Source organism: Brachyistius frenatus, unplaced genomic scaffold (assembly GCF_029030835.1).
Source record: "Brachyistius frenatus isolate BFR_SWC_R1_liver_20210118 unplaced genomic scaffold, ASM2903083v1 Contig_445, whole genome shotgun sequence".
Lineage (NCBI taxonomy): Eukaryota > Metazoa > Chordata > Actinopteri > Embiotocidae > Brachyistius > Brachyistius frenatus.
The window spans coordinates 502-24049 of NW_027211044.1; the positions used below are offsets into that span (position 1 = coordinate 502).

Consider the following 23548-nt stretch of genomic DNA (forward strand, 5'->3'; position numbering starts at 1 on the left):
TCCATCCATCCATCCATCCATCCATCCATCCATCCATCCATCCATCCATCCATCTATCCATCCATCCATCCATCCATCCATCCATCCATCATCAATCCATCCATCATCCATCCATCATTCATCCATTATCCATCCATCCATCATCCATCCATCCATCCATCCATCCATCATCCATCCATCATCCATCCATCCATTAATCCATCCATCCATCCATCCATCCATCCATCCATCCATCCATCCATCCATCCATCCATCCATCCATCCATCCATCATTCATCCATCCATCCATCCTGAAAAAAGTTGGCATGTGTTTGATATGAAATAGAAAACAGGACGTCTTCATTGAAGATCCTCAGGATGTTTGGTAGTTTTATTTGGAACATGACGGATGATTATTTTGTGTTTTGATGAACTAATGAAATCAATTCGAGCTCTACAGCTGAGAGCGGAACCAGTGTGATATTTCTCTTGTAAAACATAATTTTTATCTGAGAAGAAATAGTGAAAATACCCCTTTAAATGACCTCCTCGAACGTCTGGTTGTGTCTGACAAACAGTCCAAAGCTGAGAATCTGACCAGAGAATCTAAAATCAGAGCTCTGTGGTTCCTGAAACATCCAATAATAATTCTAGCCGGAATGGCAGACATTATTTAGGTGGATGTGACCATCTTTAATCCTGCGTCTTCATCAGGGAAGAATTAATACACACGTTTTACAAAGACAATAATTTTGGATCTACACATTAAAAGCTACGCAAAACCCGGGTTTGAATGGAGACCTGGATTTCTCTCCATTTTTTTAACCGTGCCTTCATGTGTTGTTTCTCTTTGGACAACTGGGTCAGTTTAAATGTTACTTTACTTACTTTTATGTTTGAATGTATGTTAAACTATGAAGAGATTTTAAGATTTTTTATTAACATCTGCATTTTGTTTCTAGTCCAGACATCAAGTTTCCTGTCATGTGTCTTTACCTGCTTCCCATGTACTGGGTGACAGTTCATTGGTCCAGACGGGTCATGTGACCACTTACCAGCGGATTATAAGGAACCGCCCTGATGAAGACTTTAGAGGCTGAGCCACGTTGGCATTAGTTTTTACTGGGACTGACTCATTAAAGGCTTTTTAATGAGTCACCCTCAGATTTCTTCAAGTTTTCAACTCATACATTCAACTTTGTGTGCATGTTAAGGCTCATTACTGGAACTCTGACAAATATTTTGACTTCCACTGCAAACTAGATGAGGCGACAATTTCTGTTAGCATGTCAGTTCATGCTACATACGTGTTGTGCTTATCCTCAAACCCGGTGTGAATGAAGATGTTGAATTATCACAGTAGCAGAGATGAGTCGTCATGGTGACCAGTGTCTGTCTCCTGCAGCCTTCTACTCACATGGAGGGACGTGCAGCACCTCCTGGTGAGGACATCCCGACCCATCCACCTGAAAGCTGACGACTGGAGGACCAATGCCGCCGGACACAGAGGCACTCTGCTTCCCTTCTCACACTGATTCATGCTGGAAGACAGTCAGCTGATCACAGGTCACCATGACAACGCTGAACACTTAGTGATATTCACTTTGCCTCTTCTCTCCTCCCACAGTCAGTCATCTGTATGGTTTTGGCTTGGTGGATGCAGAGGCCATGGTGCTGGAGGCCTCGAGGTGGAGGACGGTTCCTCCTCAGCGCACCTGCAGTCAGACGCCTGAGCGACGCACCAGGTGAGCTGAAGGCAGCGTGTCGCTCAGTGTGTGCGTCCTTCAGAAAGTCAACCTGTCTGCACACGTTAGAGAGAAGAACCCGGTCCAACGAACACCTTCACTTCAACATCCTACGATGAAGTTAACCAAGCAGAGATCGGGGTGGGGGAGATGAGGAGGAGGAAGAGGAGGAGGAGGAGTAGGAAGAGGGGGAGGAGGAGGAGGAGGAAGAGGAGGAGGAGGAGGAGGTGGAGGAGCTGGAGGATACACATACCTCACACACACACACACACACACACACACACACACACACACACACACACACACACACACACACACACACACACACACACACAGTCAGTCAGTGTGTGTATGTGTGTGTGTGTGTGTGTGTGTGTGTGTGTGTGTGTGTGTGTGTGTGTGTGTGTGTGTGTGTGTGTGTGTGTGTGTGTGTGTGTGTGTGTGTGTGTGTATGTGTGGGTGTGAGTTTGTTACCTCATTGTGACCTTTTCCAGTATAAACATGGACTTTGTCTGGACTAGTAGTCCCCAAAGCAAAACATAATTTCTGAGGTTGTGGAAAAAGTTAAGCTGTGAATGGAGGTTTGATTCAAGTTAAGGTTGGTTATAGGTACAGTTAATAATGAGTTGGTTATAGGTACAGTTAATAATGAGTTGGTTATAGGTAAGGTTAACAATGAGTTGGTTATAGTTAAGGTTAACAATGAGTTGGTTATATGTACAGTTAATAATGAGTTGGTTATAGGTACAGTTAATAATGAGTTGGTTATAGGTAAGGTTAATAATGAGTTGGTTATAGGTAAGGTTAACAATGAGTTGGTTATAGGTACGGTTAATAATGAGTTGGTTATAGGTACGGTTAATAATGAGTTGGTTATAGGTAAGGTTAACAATGAGTTGGTTATAGGTATGGTTAATAATGAGTTGGTTATAGGTACGGTTAATAATGAGTTGGTTATAGGTACGGTTAACAATGAGTTGGTTACAGGTAATGTTAATAACGGTTAATAATGAGTTGGTTATAGGTACGGTTAATAATGAGTTGGTTATAGGTAAGGTTAATAATGAGTTGGTTATAGTTAAGGTTAATAATGAGTTGGGTATAGGTACGGTTAATAATGAGTTGGTTATAGGTACGGTTAATAATGAGTTGGGTATAGGTACGGTTAATAATGAGTTGGTTATAGGTACGGTTAATAATGAGTTGGTTATAGGTAAGGTTAACAATGAGTTGGTTATAGGTACGGTTAATAATGAGTTGGTTATAGGTACGGTTAATAATGAGTTGGTTACAGGTACGGTTAATAATGAGTTGGTTATAGGTACGGTTAATAATGAGTTGGTTATAGGTAAGGTTAACAATGAGTTGGTTATAGGTATGGTTAATAATGAGTTGGTTATAGGTACGGTTAATAATGAGTTGGTTAACAAGTTAAGGTTAATAATGAGTTGGTTATAGGTACGGTTAATAATGAGTTGGTTATAGGTACGGTTAATAATGAGTTGGTTATAGGTAAGGTTAATAATGAGTTGGTTATAGTTAAGGTTAATAATGAGTTGGGTATAGGTACGGTTAATAATGAGTTGGTTATAGGTACGGTTAATAATGAGTTGGGTATAGGTACGGTTAATAATGAGTTGGTTATAGGTACGGTTAATAATGAGTTGGTTATAGGTAAGGTTAACAATGAGTTGGTTATAGGTACGGTTAATAATGAGTTGGTTATAGGTACGGTTAATAATGAGTTGGTTATAGTTAAGGTTACTAATGAGTTGGTTATAGTTAAGGTTAATAATGAGTTGGTTATAGGTAAGGTTAATAATGAGTTGGTTATAGTTAAGGTTAATAATGAGTTGGGTATAGGTACGGTTAATAATGAGTTGGTTATAGGTACGGTTAATAATGAGTTGGTTATAGGTACGGTTAATAATGAGTTGGTTATAGGTAAGGTTAACAATGAGTTGGTTATAGTTACGGTTAATAATGAGTTGGTTATAGTTAAGGTTAATAATGAGTTGGTTATAGTTAAGGTTAATAATGAGTTTTTTTATAGGTACGGTTAATAATGAGTTGGTTATAGGTACGTTTAATAATGAGTTGGTTATAGATACTGTTCTGGTTAAGGTCTTCTTTTTCCTCAATAATTACATGTCAACACCATGTCCTATAAAGGATATCTGTGCTGCACTGAGTTTAATCTATTGCTTTCGTGCAACTGTTCAGTGATCTTCCTTCGGACTCTTCAGGCACATCCATGCTGGCCATAACCTGAACAGCAGCATGACCACTTCTGGATGTGCAGAGGATCTGGAGCACCACGTGGATTACCTGGAGCATGTGGTGGTCAAGGTGCTGATCCTCCACCCACGACGAGGAGACCTGGAGATCATCCTCATCTCTCCGTCTGGGACTCGATCTCAGCTCCTGGCCAAGAGGTGAGAGTGTTCAGCAGGTCCAGCTGGACCTTCATTAAAGGGTTGGTTCCACCATATATCCCAGCGCCCTTTAGCCCTGTAGATGCTACATCTGTGAATGTAAACCAGGGCTGTTTACAGCACACACAGTCTCACCTTCAGAATGGACCAGAGAGGCCGTGGTCCAGCTGATCTAGTTTCTGTCCAGGCCCACAAGCTCTCTGTGATTGTAAATGGCTTGATGTGAAGGGTACATGAGCAGACGGCTTTAACTTCACCTTGTCCACTTCTCAGTCACCTCACTGTTGTTCACAGGTTGTTCGACAGTTCCAACAAGGGCTTCAGGAACTGGGAGTTCATGACCATTCATTTTTGGGGTGAGAGGGCAGAGGGCACGTGGACTCTGGAGATTACGGACTCACTGTCAAAGCTGCGCAACCCTGAGGTGCTGGGTGAGGTCCAACAAGACACACGCTCAGGCTTACTTGTCAATCAACCGTCACATCTGAGAGCGACCTGCAGCTTTGGGACTGAAGCTTTATTATTGTGACTGTTACAGGAAACCTAAAAGAATGGACTCTGATTCTTTACGGAACATCTCAGAACCCTGACCAGACCCACCCTGCTCAGCACTCCCATTCAAGGATGCTGGAGACCTCCAATCCAGAGGAGGTGCTGGAGGAGCCAGAGCTCCAGGAGGAGGAGGAAGATGAGGATGAGGAGTACAGTGGTGAGAGAATCCAAAAAGTTACAGATTAAAGAACATACAGGACAAAAACCACTGGTTTCTCACACATTTATGTGCATTTTTTTTTACAGGTAGATGATTTTCATTAATAAATGAAAAATATACCAGAGAGCATAAAGGAAGTGGTGGTTGGATATGGAAAGAATATTTGATGTGTCTTTCAGAGAAATTAGAAATTAAAATTGGAAAACACGTTGGTGTGATGGTGATGATGGTGATGATGATGATGATGGTGGTGGTGATGATGATGGTGGTGATGATGATGATGGTGGTGATGATGATGGTGGTGATGGTGGTGGTGATGACGGTGGTGATGGTGGTGGTGATGAAAATGATGATGGTGGTGGTGATGAAGATGATGATGGTGGTGATGATGGTGGTGATGATGATGATGGTGGTGATGGTGGTGGTGATGATGGTGGTGATGATGGTGGTGGTGATGAAAATGATGATGGTGGTGGTGATGATGATGATGATGATGATGGTGGTGATGATGATGATGGTGGTGATGATGATGGTGGTGATGGTGGTGGTGATGGTGGTGGTGATGATGGTGGTGATGATGATGGTGGTGATGATGATGGTGGTGATGGTGGTGATGATGATGGTGGTGATGATGGTGGTGGTGATGAAAATGATGATGGTGGTGGTGATGATGATGATGATGGTGGTGATGATGATGATGGTGGTGATGATGATGGTGGATGGTGGTGGTGATGGTGGTGGTGATGATGGTGGTGATGATGATGGTGGTGATGATGATGATGGTGGTGATGATGGTGGTGGTGATGATGGTGGTGATGATGGTGGTGGTGATGAAAATGATGATGGTGGTGGTGATGATGATGATGGTGGTGGTGATGGTGGTGGTGATGATGGTGGTGATGATGATGGTGGTGATGGTGGTGGTGATGACGGTGGTGATGGTGGTGGTGATGAAAATGATGATGGTGGTGGTGATGAAGATGATGATGGTGGTGATGATGATCATAATAATGATGATGATCATAATATTGGTCTTCATCCAGGTCCCTGCCACAGTGAGTGTGGAGACCAGGGCTGTGATGGACCAGACGCTGACCACTGCCTCAACTGTGTCCACTTCAGTTTGGGCAGCTTGAAAACAGGCAGGTAAGAGTTAACAGAAGAAAATGAAGTGTAAGGACACGCCTGCTCCCATGATGCTTCACTTTAAAACTGTACTCATGCTTACTGTACTTATGCAACCTAGTTTCCAAAAAAGTTGAGATGCTGTGTAAAATGTAAATAAAAACAGAATAGAATGATTTTCAAATCCAATAAACCAATATTTTATTGCAGTTTGACTGCAGACAACATATCAAATATTGAAACTGAGAAATTGTATTGTTTTATAAAAAAATATCTTCTCATTTTGAATCTGGTGCAGCAACACATCTCTATAACGTTGTTTCAGAATCATGTTCACCACTGAGCTGCATCACCTCTTCTTTTCTCCAGTTTCTGAAGTTTAGAAAGTGAAATGTGATTCCATTCTTGCCTGATAGAGGCAACAAAAGGACACCAAAATGTGATATGTTGTCTTTAGTCTAGCTGCAATTAAATATGGATTAAGAGGATTTACAAATCATCGTATTCTGTTTTTATTTACATTTTACAGTGTCCCAGCTTTTTGGGAAACGGTGTTGTATCAACAGTCAGACATGTGTCAGGTGGAAAGGCTCGTGTGTGAAGTCCGACAAGGAACTGCAGGGAGTGATGTCATGTTCCGAATCGTCCTCCGACTCACGTGTGTTCAGTCAGTCTAACCAGTGAAACCATGTTAGATGACCACGTGTGTCCCGCTGTGCTCTGACTCTCTGCTGCCCCCTGTGTGTGTGGAGGACCTGCGTGAGCCACTGTCCACTGGGACACTACGAGGACGTGGAGTCCCGCCGCTGCCGCCGCTGCTCTACGGGGTGTGAGAGATGTGTCGGTCGATCTGCTGGCGAGTGTCTCTCCTGCCGAACAGGCCTTTATTTCAACACGCTGAACTCCAGCTGCAGTGACACCTGTCCTCCAGGTGACTTTACTGACGACAGTAAGTCAGCACACACACACACTACAGAACATACATGTGTAGTCGGCACGCTGATCAGAGGTCTGCAAACCTTTTCAGGGTGTGTTGGTGTGTGTGTGTGTGTGTGTGTGTGTGTGTGTGGTTATTGATTGTTCATGACAAAAAATGAATGTTGGGCTATTGGCTGTGCAGCGTAGATAATAAATACATATTATAATAACTGTGATTTGTGACTCTGCTGCTGCACCACTAGTTCACAGGAATGTGCAAACATGCATGTTTCTCCAGACTCATATCATACAATACGCAGTGAGGACTTTGAAAAGTTGAACTGTTGAACTGTTTGGGCGATAAAGCTGCGTGACAACAGACGATGCTTCAAACCTGGATGTTTCTGTAAAGAAGCTCCAGACTGTAAAACGTAGATTCTTCACACACACGTTGAACCGACACACAGAAGATCTTCACAATCACTTTAGATCAGAGTCACACATTCAGTCTGTTCTGCTGTCAATCACTGATGGACACAAACATGATGAGGTCACAGTGAAGGTGACCTTTGACCTTCTGGATATAAAGTGTCATCAATTTATCATTTATCCCTGTTAGATATTTGTGAAATTGAGTCATAATTAGTGTATGAATTGTGCAGCTACGGCCACGAATGGGTTTTGTGAGGTCACAGTGACCTTTGACCTTTGACCACCAAAATCATATCAGTCCATTATGAGGTGGACGTTTGCACCTTATCTGAAGAAAGTCCTTTGAGGCGTTGAATCTTGTTTGAACCTGCCGACTGTGCATGCTGTATATACATGCTATACATGTTAAATAAGTCTGTCGGAGACTGTCGCGCTCGTCACTGACGCCGGCTGTCCGTCAGGTCGGAGACGGTGTGTGAAGTGTCAGCACACCTGCAGGTCGTGTCTGAGGCATGCAGACAGATGCACCGCCTGCAGCGAAGGCTACAGGTACGTGAATGCAGACTCGGTTTGTGTTTGAGCTTTGGTTTAAAGCAACTTCTTGTAATGTCGTTGGCTTGTTTCAGTCTGGCAGGGATGACTTGTGTCCCGGAATGCACCAATGGAACCTTTTTCCATGTGGAGGAGATGATGTGCAGCCCGTGTCATTCCTCCTGTCGGACTTGTACAGGTCAGAGTGTGTGTGCATCTCTGACTGATGATGTGGTATATTGGCTCAGCTCCCATCGCACCACGGCAGGATGGTTTGATGTTACTTTAGGATTGATGTCTGTGTTTGCAGGGCCGGGCCGGGAGGAGTGCCTCCAGTGTACCGAGGGCCACCTGCAGCAGGAGTGGAGGTGTGTGCCGGCCTGCACTCCTGGATATTACTCTGTCGAGGCAGCAGGACTCCCTCATAAGATGTGTCACAGGTTTCGGATTCATTTTAAATTGTTTTTCTTCCAATAAAACATCTTCATAGCTCCAGTGTTTGTGGAGGAAGTGATGGTTCCAGCTCACATCCACAGGTTTTACATCGCTGTGTCTCCAGGTGTCCAGAAAACTGTCTGAGTTGCAGCGGTCCTGGAACAACATGCACCAAATGCAAAGCCGGCCACACTCTGATCAGCAGGATCTGTATCCTGAAAGCATCCTGTAATAACGGTAAGTTGTTCCGCAGACATTTGACCCCAGGAGGCGTGTCGCAGGTGACGTACAACAGGAGGGGAAGAGGAAGATATCAGCAAACAAACGTCAATGCATTATTTATAATATACAAATAAAGTGTTTTATGAGGAAGGAAATGCATTCAACACATTTGTTAGACCTCAAGCAAACACACAATATGCATCACATCCAAATGCTGGAGCTGAAAGCAGCCAGTGTTTCTCATACAGCTCTTTTAAAACACGTTTGGTGTCTGCGACTGTCGTCTTCAATCCATTACATCGCCGGTGTGTTGCCTAGGGAGACGGAAATAAACATCTTTATCTGAAGGTGAACTCTGCTCCAGCTCCCTCTGTAGTGTTCCTGTTTATCCAGATGTGGACAGTGTGAGGAGAATAAAAGCACAAATTTATTGAGCCTTCTTGATCAGATTATTCAGATTAATGTATCCGATGCAGATCGAGTTAGCATCAGTGTTAGCATCAGTGTTACAATAATGTTTGAATCCCAGATTTACCTGAGCGGACCACTTTAGGAGCCTTCGGGTGTTCAGGAAGCAGAGAAACTAAAAGCTGCTTTAATAATAGAGAATAAAACAGCAGATCAAAGCAATAAAATAAAAGGTTCGTTCAACCATCTTCCTGTGACGCCTGGAGCAGCCAGCTGACTCTTCTTCTGCTCTCTGTCAGCTGATGAGGCGTTCTGTGAGATGGTGAAGTCCAACCGTCTCTGTGAGAGGAAGTTCTACCGTCAGTTCTGCTGCCGCACCTGTCTGATGAACGGATGAGTGGCGACCTGCCGCACCTTCAGCTGAAGGCTGGACACACCGAGGTGGCAATCATTCACCAAGAATTGATCCATCACAGCAGGACGTTTAACATGAAACATTGAACATGAAACATTGAACATAAAACATTTAACATGAAACATTTAACATAAAACTGCAGTCGGTGAAATGTGTGCAGTTATTCTGTATTGAGCATGTGGTATTGAACATGTATTGAACATGTGGTATTGAACATGTATTGAACATGTGATATTGAACATGTATTGAACATGTGATATTGAACATGTATTGAACATGTATTGAACATGTACAAACATGAGTGTGCAGTTTGTTCAGAGGAGAAGAATTGAGCTGACTCTCACTACAGTGTACTTTATTTCAGGTTTACTCCTTTGTTTTTATCTTTTGGATATTCTTTGCTCAGTTAAAATGATAAACTAATAACCGAAATGAGCCACAGCTGCCTGTCTCCTTTTATGCTGAAACATCTGAGCTGATATGGCTTTATTAAGAAGTGATGAGTCTGTCAGTTCATTTCCAGTCAATATAATTCTGCAGCACCACTGTGTTTTACAACCAAAACATGTGGGAGGCTGTGAAATGTAAATGCAAACAGAAAGTGATGATTTACATTCATGTAAACCTATATTTAACTGAAAATAGACCAAAGACAACACATCAAACATTGAAACTGAGAAATCTTTTAACATTTGTTCATTTTCAATGTGATATCAGCCACACGATTAAAAAAAAGTGACAGGATCCAATGAAAGACTGGAAGTTGAGTAACACTAAAATAGAACCGAGTGGAACATCTGACAACTAATCAGGTTACCACGGCAACAGATCAGTAAGATGATTGGGTATAAAAGATGATTTCAGAGAGGCGGAGTCTCTCAGCAGTGAAGATGGGGAGAGGTTCACCACTCTGTGAAAGACTGTGTTTAAAAATAGTTCAACAATCTCAGAATAATGTTCCTCAACGTAAAACTACAAAAAATTAGTGGATTTCATCGTCTACGGTTCATAAGATCATTAAAAGATTCAGAGAATCTGGAGAAATCTCTGAACACAAGGGACAAGGCTGGAAACCAATATTGGATGGTGGTGATCTTCGGGCCTTCAGGCAGCACTGCATTAAAAACACACTATTCTGGAGTGGAAATCACTGCATGGGCTCAGGAACACTTGTGAAAACCATCGTCTGATCTGTGTGTAGCTGTGATGACTTCTGCTCTGTGTGGTGGGAACATCTACTGACACATTTCACCCTGAGGCAGTAGTGGTACCATCTTTTCATCTACTGACAGGGCCCAGCAGAGGATGCAGTAAACACACGTCTCCAGCTGTGACTAACCTGAGCCGTGTTAGCAGCAAGTATAACTCCTATGCAGCTGCAGCTTTAAAGACAGTGCAGAATAGAAAGGAAACAGAGGATTGATCCAATCTAATCCAGATTTAGTGGGGAGTTGGCTGATAGGTGACTTGTCTCACAGCCGCACAAGAAATATCCACCCCAAATAACACAAACAACAGATTTAATGATACCAAAAATGCATTAAATGATCATATACAGTGATATTTCCACACATAAAAAGGTTTCCCTGTGTCCAATCTGGTAATACAAGAATTATAAAAACCTCTGCGATCTGACAACATACTGACTTTTTTTCAATTGTTTAGACGACCTATAGCGCAACTTTGAAAAAAATTTTTTTGACAACATACTATACTATGATGGGTTTTTTTCTTCATATTTTCAATGAAAACCAATGCTATAGTATGACTTTTTAATTACATGGTTATTACAGGGTTATTATAGGGTTATTATAGTGTTATTACAGGGTTATTATAGAGTAATTACAGGGTTATTATAGTGTTATTACAGGGTTATTATAGAGTAATTACAGGGTTATTTGAGGGTTATTACAGGGTTATTATAGTTATTACAGGGTTATTATAGGGTTACTATAGTGTTATTACATAGTTATTATAGGGTTATAATAGGGTTACTATAGGGTTACTATAGTGTTATTAAAGGGTTATTTTAGAGTTATTACAGGGTTATTACAGGGTTATTATGTTATTACAGGGTTATTATAGAGTTGTTATAGGGTTATTACAGGGTTATTATAGGGTTACAATAGTGTTATTACATAGAGTTATTATAGTGTTATTACAGGGTTATTATAGAGTTATTACAGGGTTATTATAGGGTTATTTTAGGGTTATTACAGGGTTATTATAGGGTTACTTTAGTGTTATTACAGGGTTATTATAGAGTTATTACAGGGTTATTATAGGGTTATTATAGGGTTACTATAGTGTTATTAAAGGGTTATTATAGAGTAATTACAAAGTTATTAAAGGGTTATTTGAAGGTTATTACAGGGTTTTTATAGGGTTATTATACGGTTACTATAGTGTTATTACAGGGTTATTATAGGGTTATTTTAGGGTTATTACAGGGTTATTATAGAGTTATTACAGGGTTATTATAGGGTTATTATAGTGTTATTAAAGGGTTATTATAGAGTAATTATAAAGTTATTAAAGGGTTATTTGAAGGTTATTACTGGGTTATTATAGGGTTATTATAGGGTTACTATAGAGTTATTACAGGGTTCTTATAGGGTTATTTTAGGGTTATTACAGGGTTATTATAGGGTTACTATAGTGTTATCACAGGGTTATTATAGAGTTATTACAGGGTTATTATAGGGTAATTTTAGGGTTATTACAGGGTTATTATAGGGTTACTATAGTGTTATTACAGGGTTCTTATATAGTTATTACAGGGTTATTATATGGTTATTTTAGGGATATTATAGGGTTACTATAGTGTTATTACTATAGTGTTATTACATGGTTATTACAGTGATTACAGGGTTATTATAGGGTTATTACAGGGTTATTATAGGGTTATTTTAGGGTTACTATAGGGTTACTGTAGTGTTATTACAGGGTTATTATAGGGTTACTATACTGTTATTAAAGGGTTATTATAGAGTAATTACAAAGTTATTAAAGGGTTATTTGAAGGTTATTACAGGGTTATTATAGGGTTATTATAGGGTTACTATAGAGTTATTACAGGGTTCTTATAGGGTTATTTTAGGGTTATTACAGGGTTATTATAGGGTTACTATAGTGTTATCACAGGGTTATTATAGAGTTATTACAGGGTTATTATAGGGTTATTTTAGGGTTATTACAGGGTTATTATATGTTATTACAGGGTAATTATAGAGATGTTATAGGGTTATTACAGGGTTATTATACGGTTACTATAGTGTTATTACAGGGTTCTTATATAGTTATTACAGGGTTATTATATGGTTATTTTAGGGTTATTATAGGGTTACTATAGTGTTATTACTATAGTGTTATTACATGGTTATTACAGTTATTACAGGGTTATTATAGGGTTATTATAGGGTTCGGACATTGAACTGCTAGCCGTGGGGATGCGCCCTTATTATTTACCTAGGGAGTTCACGTCCGCCATTGTTATCGTTGTTTACATTCCTCCATCAGCTGACGTAGAGGCAGCAGTGGACACCATCCACTCCACGGTGGCTAAACTACAGACTCAGCATCCCGGTGCATTTTTGGCAGTTACTGGAGACTTTAACCACACCAGTCTGGATAAAGTACTGCCAACTTTGCACCAGTATGTGAACTGCCCCACAAGGAACAATAAAACTCTGGACTTACTGTATGCTAATGCCATGGATGCATACAGTACTACTGCCCTTCCCCCCCTTGGTAGATCAGACCACAACCTGGTCCTGCTGACTCCCAGGTATGTCCCCCTGGTGCAGAGGCAGCCTGTGTCCACCAGGACTGTGAGGAGGTGGACACAGGAGGCTAAAGATGCCCTGCAGGACTGCTTTGGGTCCACGGACTGGAATGTGCTGTTTGGATCACATGGGGAGGACATCAACAGCATGACGGACTGTATCACAGAATACATCAAATTCTGTGAACACACCACCGTACCATCCCGGACTGTAAAATGCTTCCCCAACAACAAGCCGTGGATCACCAGTGACCTGAAAGTTCTTCTTAATCAGAAGAAAGCAGCCTTCAGGTCTGGGGACAGGGAGGAGCTCAGGAGAGTGCAGCGCCACCTGAAGGAGAAGATGAGGGAGGTCAAGGACTCCTACAGGAGGAAGCTGGAGGCCAAACTCCAGCAGAACAACGTGAGAGAGGTGTGGACCGGTATGAAGGAGATTACTGGGTTCAAGGGGAGAGAGAGACAACCAGGGGGCTCCCTGGAGAGGAACAACCAGGGGGAACCTGGAGAGGTCAAATGAACTAAACTGTTTCTTCAACAGGTTTAGTTCACCGCCCTCATCTGTCTCCTCCACACCTCACACCTCCAAAACACCTCTGCTGCCTCCCCCCCTCTCCCCTCTGCGCCCCCTGGTGAACTGCATAGAGCCCTCAATCTCACAGGGCTCTTCCTCCATCCATCCCCCCTCACCCCTCACCCCCCTCTCTGTGACGACTGACCAGGTTAGGAGACAGCTGGAGAGAATCCACCAGCGCAAGGCTGCAGGACCTGACGGCATCGGCCCCGTGGTCCTGAAGACCTGCGCCGTCCAGCTGGCCGAGGTCCTACAACACCTCTTCAACCTGAGCCTGAAGCAGGAGGAGGTCCCGGTGCTGTGGAAGACGTCCTGCCTGGTTCCTGTCCCCAAGAAGAAGACTCCATCTGGCCTCAACGACTACCGACCGGTTGCCCTCACATCTCATGTGATGGAGGTGCTGGAGAGGCTGGTCTTGGCCCACCTCAGGCTGCTGGTGAAATCTTCTCTGGACCCTCTGCAATTTGCATACCAGCCTCGTGTGGGAGTGGACGACGCCATCATCTACCTGCTGCAACGAGCTCAGTCTCACCTGGATGGAACCGGTGACTCTGTGAGAATCACTTTCTTTGATTTCTCCAGTGCATTCAACACCATCCAACCACTGCTGCTGAGTGAGAAGCTGCGGGTGGTGGGGGTGGACACGTCCACCGTCTCCTGGATCACTGACTACCTGACAGGCAGACCACAGTTTGTCTGTCTGGGCAGTGTTCTGTCTGATACGGTGGTCAGTGGTACTGGAGCTCCTCAGGGAACTGTTCTGTCTCCCTTTCTGTTCACCTTATACACCACTGACTTCCAGTACAACTCAGAGTCCTGCCATCTGCAGAAGTTCTCTGATGACTCTGCAGTGGTGGGATGTATAAGGGATGGACGGGAGGATGAGTACAGGGCAGTAGTGGAGGACTTTGTGGAGTGGGCGGGAAGGAATCACCTGCTCCTGAACGTGGCCAAGACCAGAGAGATGGTGGTCGACTTCAGGAGGAAGGCGACGGCTCCACAACCGCTGAGAGTTCTGGGAGAGGAGGTGGACATGGTGGAGGAGTACAAGTACCTGGGTGTGTCCATCGACAACAGACTGAAATGGAAGACCAACATCAATGCTGTCTACAAGAAGGTGATGAGTCGACTCTTTTTTCTGAGGAAACTTCGATCCTTCAATGTGTGCAGCATGATGCTGGAGATGTTCTACCAGTCTGTTGTGGCCAGTGCTTTGTACTTCGCTGGGGTCTGCTGGGGGAGCAGCATTGGAGCCGGTGACACCAACAAACTCAACAAGCTGGTTAAGAAGGCCGGCTCCATCATCGGCTACAAACTAGATAGTCTGGAAAAGGTGGTGGAGAGGAGGACGCTGATCAAACTATTGTCCATCTTGGATAATCCTGACCACCCTCTCCACCACCTGCTGCAGGGACAGCGGAGGACTTTCTCTAAAAGATTCCTCCAGCTGCTGTCACAAGGACAGATACAGGAGATCATTCCAGATACAGGAGATCATTCCTGCCCACTGCCATAAGACTTTACAATAACTCACCTCTGGCAAAATCCATCACAGTACAAAAACACTGTTGACTGTGTTTCTTGGTTGCTTGTATATTGTATGTATATTATATATATATATAGATATATACATATACTGTACCGTATGTATATATATATATATATATATATATGTTGACTGTGTTTATTGGTTTGTTGTATATAATATATATAGATATTTAATGTACTGTATATATACTGTATGTACTGTGCATTTTATATTTTATATTGTTTCTATTATTGCTCCTATTATTTATTCTATTGTTTCTATTATTGCTCCTGTGTATGCTGCTGTGGTTATTACAGGGTCATTATAGGGAAAAAATTTCCCCTCGGGGATTAATAAAGTATATACCTACCATACCTACCTACCTACCTTATTATTATAGGGTTATTATAGGGTTACTATAGTGTTATTACAGGGTTATTATAGGGTTATTATAGGGTTACTATAGTGTTATTACAGGGTTATTATAGGGTTATTTTAGGGTTATTACAGGGTTATTATAGGGTTATTATAGGGTTACTATAGTGTTATTACAGGGTTATTATAGGGTTATTTAAGGGTTATTATGTTATTACAGGGTTATTATAGAGTTATTATAGTGTTATTATAGGGTTATTACAGGGTTATTATAGAGTTATTACAGGGTTATTAGTTATTACAGGGTTATTATACAGTTATTAGGGTTACTATAGTGTTATTACTATAGTGTTATTACATGGTTATTACAGTTATTACAGGGTTATTATAGGGTTATTACAGGGTTATTTTAGGGTTACTTTGGGGTTATTACCAGTTTATTATAGGATAATTAGAGGGTTATTACTATAGTGTTATTACTATAGTGTTATTACATGGTTATTACAGTTATTACAGGGTTATTATAGGGTTATTATAGTTTTATTTTAGGGTAATTACAGGGTTACTATAGGGTTACTATAGTGTTATTACAGGGTTATTATAGAATTATTACAGGGTTATTATAGGGTTATTTTAGGGTTATTACAGGGTTATTATAGTGTTATTACAGGGTTATTATAGAGTTATTACAGGGTTATTATAGGGTTATTTTAGGGTTATTATATGTTATTACAGGGTTATTATAGAGCTGTTATAGGGTTATTACAGGGTTATTATAGGGTTATTTTAGGGTTATTACAGGGTTATTATAGGGTTATTATAGGGTTACTATAGTGTTATTACATGGTTATTATAGGGTTACTATAGTGTTATTAAAGGGTTATTATAGAGTTATTACAGGGTTATTATAGGGTTATTATAGTTTTATTTTAGGGTAATTACAGGGTTACTATAGGGTTACTATTGTGTTATTACAGGGTTATTATAGAATTATTACAGGGTTATTACAGGGTTATTATAGGGTTATTTTAGGGTTATTATATGTTATTACAGGGTTATTATAGGGTTATTTTAGGGTTATTACAGGGTTATTATAGGGTTATTATAAGGTTACTATAGTGTTATTACATGGTTATTATGGGGTTACTATAGTGTTATTAAAGGGTTATTATAGAGTTATTACAGGGTTATTATAGGGTTATTTTAGGTTTATTACAGGGTTACTATAGTGTTATTCCGTGGTTATTACCGTTATTACAGAGTTATTATATGTTATTATAGGGTTATTATAGAGTTGTTACAGGGTTATTTTAGGGTTATTACAGGGTTATTATAGGGTTATTAAAGGGTTATTACTATAGTGTTATTACTATAGTGTTATTACATGGTTATTACAGTTATTACAGGGTTATTGTAGAGTTATTATAGCGTTATTTTAGGGTAATTATAGGGTTACTATAGGGTTACTATAATGTTATTACAGGGTTATTACAGTTATTACAGGGTTATTATAGGGTTATTATGGGGTTATTTTAGTGTAATTATATGGTTACAATAGGGTTACTATAGTGTTATTACATGGTTATTATAGGGTTACTATAGTGTTATTACAGGTTATTATAGAGTTATTATGTACTATAGGGTACATGGTTATTATTGGGTTATTATAGGGTTATTACAGGGTTATTATAGGGTTATTTTAGGGTTATTACAGGGTTAAATTTAGAGTTACTATAGGGTTACTATAGTGTTATTACAGGGTTATTATAGAGTTATTATACGGTTACTATAGTGTTATTACAGGGTTATCATAGTGTTATTACAGGGTTATTATAGCGTTATTTCAGTGTTATTATAGGGTTATTTTAGGGTTATTACATGGTTATTACAGGGTTAATATAGCGTTATTATAGGGTTACTATAGAGTTATTACAGTGTTATTATAGGGTTATTTTTGGGTTATTACAGGGTTATTATAGGGTTATTATAGTGTTATTACAGGGTTATTATAGAGATATTACAGGGTTATTATAGGGTTATTTTAGGGTTATTACTTGGTTATTATAGGGTTATTACAGGTACAGGGCTACTATAGGGTTACTATAGTGTTATTACAGGGTTATTATAGAGTTATTACAGGGTTATTATAGTGTAATTATACGTTTATTATAGGGTTATTTTAGGGTTATTACAGGGTTATTAAAGGGTTATTATAGGGTTATTACTATAGTGTTACTACATGTTTATTATAGGGTTACTATAGTGTTATTACAGTGTTATTACAGAGTTATTATAGTGTTATTACAGGGTTATTATAGCGTTATGATAGTTTTATTACAGGGTTATTATAGTTTTTTTTAGGGTTATTACATGGTTATTATAGGGTTACTATAGTGTTATTACAGGGTTATTATAGAGTTATTACAGGGTTATTAGAGGGTTATTTTAGGGTTATTACAGGGTTAAATTTAGGGTTACCATAGGGTTACTATAGTGTTATTACATGGTTATTATAGGGTTATTATAGGGTTATTACAGGGTTATTTTTGGGTTATTTTGGGGTTATTATAGGGTTATTACAGGGTTATTTTAGGATTATTTCAGGGTTAAATTTAGGGTTACTATAGGGTTACTATAGTGTTATTACAGGGTTATTATAGAGTTATTTTAGGGTTATTACATGGTTATTACAGGGTTATTATAGGGTTACTATAGTGTTATTACAGGGTTATTATAGAGTTATTACAGGGTTATTATAGAGTTGTTACAGGGTTATTATATAGTTATTACAGGGTTATTATATGGTTATTTTAGGGTTATTATAGGGTTACTATAGTTTTATTACTATAGTGTTATTACATGGTTATTACAGTTATTACAGGGTTATTATATGTTATTACAGGGTTATTATAGGGTTATTACAGGGTTATTATAGGGTTATTATAGGGTTACAACAGGGCCACGGTAAAACAGCACAGCTCGGCCTATTTAAGTGACCACTGTGCAGTATACTCTGGTACACTTTCTGTGTTACACCTACATACTGTATAATACACTGGCATATCTCATTAGCTGCTCGTACATTGGTTTTCAGTAAGCCTATCATGTTTACTTCAAAGATCTTTCTCTGCTTCTCATACAGAACACTCTGACTCCAGGTACAGTCCAGATCTCTGGGAAATGCAGATGTTGATTGGAATAATTCAGGCTGCAAGTACAGCTTTGCCTCTATGGGATCGTCACATTCTGGCTCTACAGAAGATCTCTGCTGACTTGGTCACATTTCATCTGTAATTGTATAAAGGAGTTCATTTGAACCTTGTACTTCAAAAATTGCATGAAGCTGTTAATATCAATGTCTCCAATGCTTAAAAAACAGCTATAATTGAAAACAGCAGGTCATTAAAATAAAGATTGTGTCATTTTATCACACACAACTTCTACTCCATTAAAATCTGTCAAATAAGCATGAGATAATTGGACACATTAGAAGATAATGGTGTCTTCTTCAGTTCTCTTTTCCTATGGTTAATGGTCTGATGATGTCATAAGTGTGTGCTGCTCACCACCTTGAGTAACATGCAGCTTCCATGAAGCTGAATATTCTCAGAGCCATGATGCTGCATGAACAACATGTGGACAGACTGCAGAGCAGCGGAAGGAACACTACAGTCCATCATCTCTTCTTTGTAAATATACCAAGTATGATGAAAAGTATGAGGACAAGGATGTTTTATTAAAAGAAGAACCAGTTGACTAGTTGAGGAAAGCTGACCGCAGTGTTTGAATGTGACGTTTTTCTGAACCAAGAGTTACACAATCTTCATTTCCTTCTTGTTTATCTGAAATGTTGCTGGTTTGAAATAAGACAGATTGAACAGACCACACAAGAACAGTATTCACACACTTTTCATGAAGTAATAAATAAATAACTGTCAGCTACACCAACACCCCCACTTACATGTGCAATGGACACACACATACACAAACACACACACACACACACACACACACACACACACACACACACACACACAGCCTGGTGCCCACACATGCATGTCCAGTATATCCGGGCCTGACATACTGAATTGTAGGGAAATATCTATGAAATGCTGCCGAGTACATCCAGAACACGTTTAAATGAGATGGTGCAGCATCATCATGACTTCATCCAGTCACAGAGGTGTTTGGAGGTTTGGATCCAGCAGACAGAAACGACGACATCCTGACAGTGAAATAGGTTTTTTTCTTTCAGGGGAAGTTTGAGGGACTTTTCACTGAACTCGACCTGCTCTGTACTGAGAACCAACTACATGCTGGAGGTCACACTTCCTCTGTTCATGAGGAAATTCTTACATGACATGAAGTCAGTCAGGTCCTTGTAACCACATTGCCCAAAGGCAGGTTAGTGAAACAGGTATGACTCCTCGGCTCAGTCATGGCTCGTTGCCACTGCTTGCCTCGCCTGTGGTTGAGGCCAGTTAAACAATGGTTTCCTCAGTGAAACAGTGATGTGTGCTGCTGTGTGAGGACCGGCTGAAGGGTGGGGCAAGTTTACAGACTCTTTTAAACTGGAGCACATCTCAGGGTGGCTGACAGCTCCGGGAAATCCCAGTCTGTTACGTTGACCTGTTTGAACTCACCTGTGTGATGCTCCAGTGGAAACATCACACCTTTCTACTGTAAACCAACAAACTCACAGCTGACACGCACTCAGTAATCACTACTGACAGCTCTTCATGCAGGACATCATCCAATCACATCAAAATACATTCAATCACATCCAATCACATCAAAATACATCCAATCATCTTTCACTCAGGAAAATGTGTTTGTTTTTTGTTTCATGCCTCAGCGAACCATTCAAGTTGTAGTTTACATCCATATCTGTGCAAACTCTTATAGATGGTGCTGCAAGGAAGCTATAAATGATCAAACCTGTAAGGTTCAAAAGCAACTTCATCTTGACAGCACAGAAGATTCATACAAGTTTCCAGTTTAGTACTAATGAGAAACATGGTCGCAGTTTCCCGATCAGCTGCTCAGTTATGGTGTTAAATAATTGGACAAAAAAGTATAATAATAATTGTTTTCTAATAGATATTTGAATTATTGAGTTATGGCCATAAATATGTTTTGTGAGGTCACAGTGACCTTTAACCAACAAACTGCAATCAGTTCATTGTCAGCGCCAAATTTTAAGAAATGACCTTAATGTGTTCCTGAGATATCAGATTCACAATAGGAAGGACGTGAGGTCAAATTGACCTTGACTGCAATATGAGTCAGGATTTTGGTGACCTTTGACCACCATAATCTATACACTTCATCCTTGAGCACAAGTGAATATTTGTGCCAAGTTTGGTGTTTCTGAGATGTTTGCGTTTGTGAGGCGACCTTGACCTTTGACCTCTGAAATTTAATCAGTTCAGAGTTGGTTCATACTTCTAATAATATTTGGACGAGCTGGGGGAGGAGCCAGCCGTGGATCTGACCGATCTGATCGGAAACCTGACGATACTACGTCCCGCCCACCGATAGCTGTAACCTGACTGCACCACAGGCCTGTCAATCAAACAGACACGCCCCCAAAAACAGGTCTTGAATCTTCTTTTCTAATGAATGAGGGATTATTTTCAGATGGACCTCCAGAAAACTAAGAAGAAGGAGTGACTTTAGCTAAATTATTCTATCATGTGAACATACAGAGAACTAAACATCGTCTGTCTGTGGTACAATGAGTGAATTCAACCTTCAGCTGTTCATAGTTAAATATTGAGGCTTTGCTGTATAATGTGGGTTATTATATCAGAAACCAACTGGAGCGATTACAGAAGCTCCGCGTTCAGGAAGTAACTCTGATAATCAGACAAATCTTTCATGTGTTCTTTAAATACTTTATTGTTCATTGTTCAAAGACAAACGTGAAGTTTAAATGTTCCCATTCAATATTCAATGTTCCCATTTAAACAAACGAACTGGACGGAAGTTAAAATCCTCTCACAGCAGAGAATCTCAGCAGTAGTGTTTCTGACCTAATAAATACAGTCCTGCAACGAGAGCGTCGTCACACCATTAAAGTCCGCTTCCCATCCGGGTCCTCCGGTGTTCTGGTCTCAGGTAAACGTAGGGGGACCAGGAGTCCATGTGGGAGTCTGTCCACCTGCTGGGGTCGTGATCCTCGTCATTCTCCTGCGCCTCCTCTTCCTCACTGTACTCCTCCACCTCATCTTCGTCCGAGCCCGTCTTCTCTGCACTGTCCCCCCTCAGCCGGGTTATGTCCCGGTCCTCCGCCTGCAGGAGTCCAGGGTGACACTCGCTGCAGACCCTCAGCCGCTTGGTGGGGTGAATGTGTCCGATCACCGCCCGCTGCTTTGAGCACGAGCCGCACACCACGAAGCCGCACTTCCTGCAGTGGTGCCGGCGCTGCGTCACGGTGAACCTGTCGGAGCAGCGCATGCAGACGGCCGAGGCCCGGTCGGGGATCCAGGTCATGGCGAAGGTGGAACCGGGCGTACAGCTGCGGCTCTGCAGCAGTCTGGACCGGCAGTCCTCCATGTGCTCCATCCAGGCCCGCTTCTCCTCGTACGACGCCGCCGTCACGTAGAAGGACTTTCGAGGTGTGCGGATCAACCACTGGTTCCTCCTCCCGACGCCGTCCTCCAGGTCCTCCAGACGGACGTCCTCTGAAAGCAAAGACGGGAGTGAAGCAACAAGCTCGGTGTGGACACATGAAAAAGCATCCAACACACCTGCAGACCAGCTGGACCTGCGTCTGGTTCTGTCTGTGTGGTTCTGGAGGTTCTGCTCACCTAGAGGGATGATCTGCTGATTCTTGTACCAGCGTCCACGGAGGACGATGCTGCCGTACACCAGCATGTCGTTGAAAAGGAAGAAGGCCTTCGGCTGCGGCCCCCGGCGGCTCTGCTTGCTCAGCCGGCCCTCCCCGACCAGAACCCGGCCCGGCTGGGACAGCATCTTCCCCGACGGCCTGAATGAGCTCTCCACAGCGAGGATCCGCTCCCGGTTCTGCTGAGTGAACGTCAGCTGGTCCACCATGGTGTTTCCTGAGTATAAATGTTTCTACCAACAGTCTCTGGAGCTGTTTGTTTCTCTACTTCGACGAGCGGCCGACGCAGAATTTATAGTCGCAGCTCTCGGTGACGTAGCGGGGCTTTCCAAAGAAAGCTCCGCTTTAACACGCAACATGTTGCAAGAAGAAAAGGGGCGGGGACTAAGTTTGAATTCAGAGAACATGAGGTCAGAGGAGAAGGAAACAGCAGAACAACAACATGTGGATGTGCAGCTCAGAGATGTGGGTTCACACTGCAGGAAGTGTGTGCGTGCGTGTGAGCGTGTGTGTGTGTGCATCTGTGTGTGTGTGTGTGCGTGCGTGTGAGTGAGCGTGTGTGTGTGTGTGTGTGCGTGCGAGCGAGCGTGCGTGTGTGCGTCTGTGTGTGTGCGTGCGTGTGAGCGTGTGTGCGTCTGTGTGTGTGTGTGCGTGCGTCTGTGTGCGTGCGTGTGAGTGAGCGTGTGTGTGTGTGTGTGTGCGTGCGTGTGAGTGAGCGTGTGTGTGTGTGTGCGTCTGTGTGTGTGTGTGTGTGTGTGAGTGAGCGTGTGTGTGTGCGTCTGTGTGTGTGTGTGTGTGTGTGTGTGTGTGTGTGTGTGCGTGCGTGTGTGTGTGTGCGTGCGAGCGTGTGTGTGTGTGCGTCTGTGTGTGTGTGTGCGATCGTGTGTGTGTGTGTGTGTGCGTTTGTGTGACACTGATGAGCAGGTGGACTTTTCTCAAACACTTATTTCAAACTTGGAAGAAGAAGAAGCTGAAAAGTAGAAAGCTCCTGTTTCCTGTTCGTCCTTCATTCAGCATGTTCACATCCAGTTTCTGCTTCCTCGGTCTGGAGCTTCTTTCTTTTCCATGTTTGGTCTCACAAAA

At 41.7% G+C, this 23548-nt stretch overlaps 2 protein-coding genes across 3 annotated transcripts; one reads left to right on the forward strand and one right to left on the reverse strand.

Annotated features, from left to right (window-relative positions):
* The first annotated feature begins 1195 nt into the window (after positions 1-1195).
* Positions 1196-19733, forward strand: pcsk6 (proprotein convertase subtilisin/kexin type 6). Of its 2 annotated transcripts, none has more exons than XM_069725747.1 (13): positions 1196-1488; positions 1607-1724; positions 3971-4159; positions 4454-4590; positions 4698-4868; positions 5915-6017; positions 6749-6927; positions 7808-7895; positions 7973-8076; positions 8188-8317; positions 8437-8549; positions 9242-9383; positions 18758-19733. In XM_069725747.1, exons 2-12 carry the CDS (start codon positions 1648-1650, stop codon positions 9337-9339), a joined length of 1389 nt encoding a protein of 462 aa, XP_069581848.1. In that variant the 5' UTR covers positions 1196-1488; positions 1607-1647; the 3' UTR covers positions 9340-9383; positions 18758-19733. The 2 variants fall into 2 exon arrangements, with proteins under 2 accessions (XP_069581848.1, XP_069581847.1); XM_069725746.1 differs by having other exon boundaries at positions 1197-1488; positions 6749-6945.
* A 1767-nt stretch (positions 19734-21500) lies between these two features.
* plekhf1 (pleckstrin homology domain containing, family F (with FYVE domain) member 1) lies at positions 21501-22740 on the reverse strand. Its single transcript, XM_069725741.1, has 2 exons — positions 22428-22740; positions 21501-22301 (listed from the first exon to the last, which is right to left on the reverse strand). The coding sequence occupies exons 1-2, from the start codon at positions 22672-22674 to the stop codon at positions 21691-21693; spliced, it is 858 nt and encodes a 285-aa protein (XP_069581842.1). The 5' UTR covers positions 22675-22740; the 3' UTR covers positions 21501-21690.
* Between the last annotated feature and the right edge of the window lie 808 nt (positions 22741-23548).

Coding starts and splice junctions, on each gene's coding strand:
- pcsk6 (XM_069725746.1), top strand. CDS start 1,648: ATGGTGCTGGAGGCCTCGAGGTGGAGGACGGTTCCTCCTCAGCGCACC. Junction 4,160..4,453: donor TCTCAGCTCCTGGCCAAGAG/GTGAGAGTGTTC, acceptor TGTTGTTCACAG/GTTGTTCGACAGTTCCAACA. Junction 4,591..4,697: donor GCGCAACCCTGAGGTGCTGG/GTGAGGTCCAAC, acceptor TGACTGTTACAG/GAAACCTAAAAGAATGGACT.
- plekhf1 (XM_069725741.1), bottom strand. CDS start 22,674: ATGGTGGACCAGCTGACGTTCACTCAGCAGAACCGGGAGCGGATCCTC. Junction 22,302..22,427: donor TCAGCAGATCATCCCTCTAG/GTGAGCAGAACC, acceptor CTTTGCTTTCAG/AGGACGTCCGTCTGGAGGAC.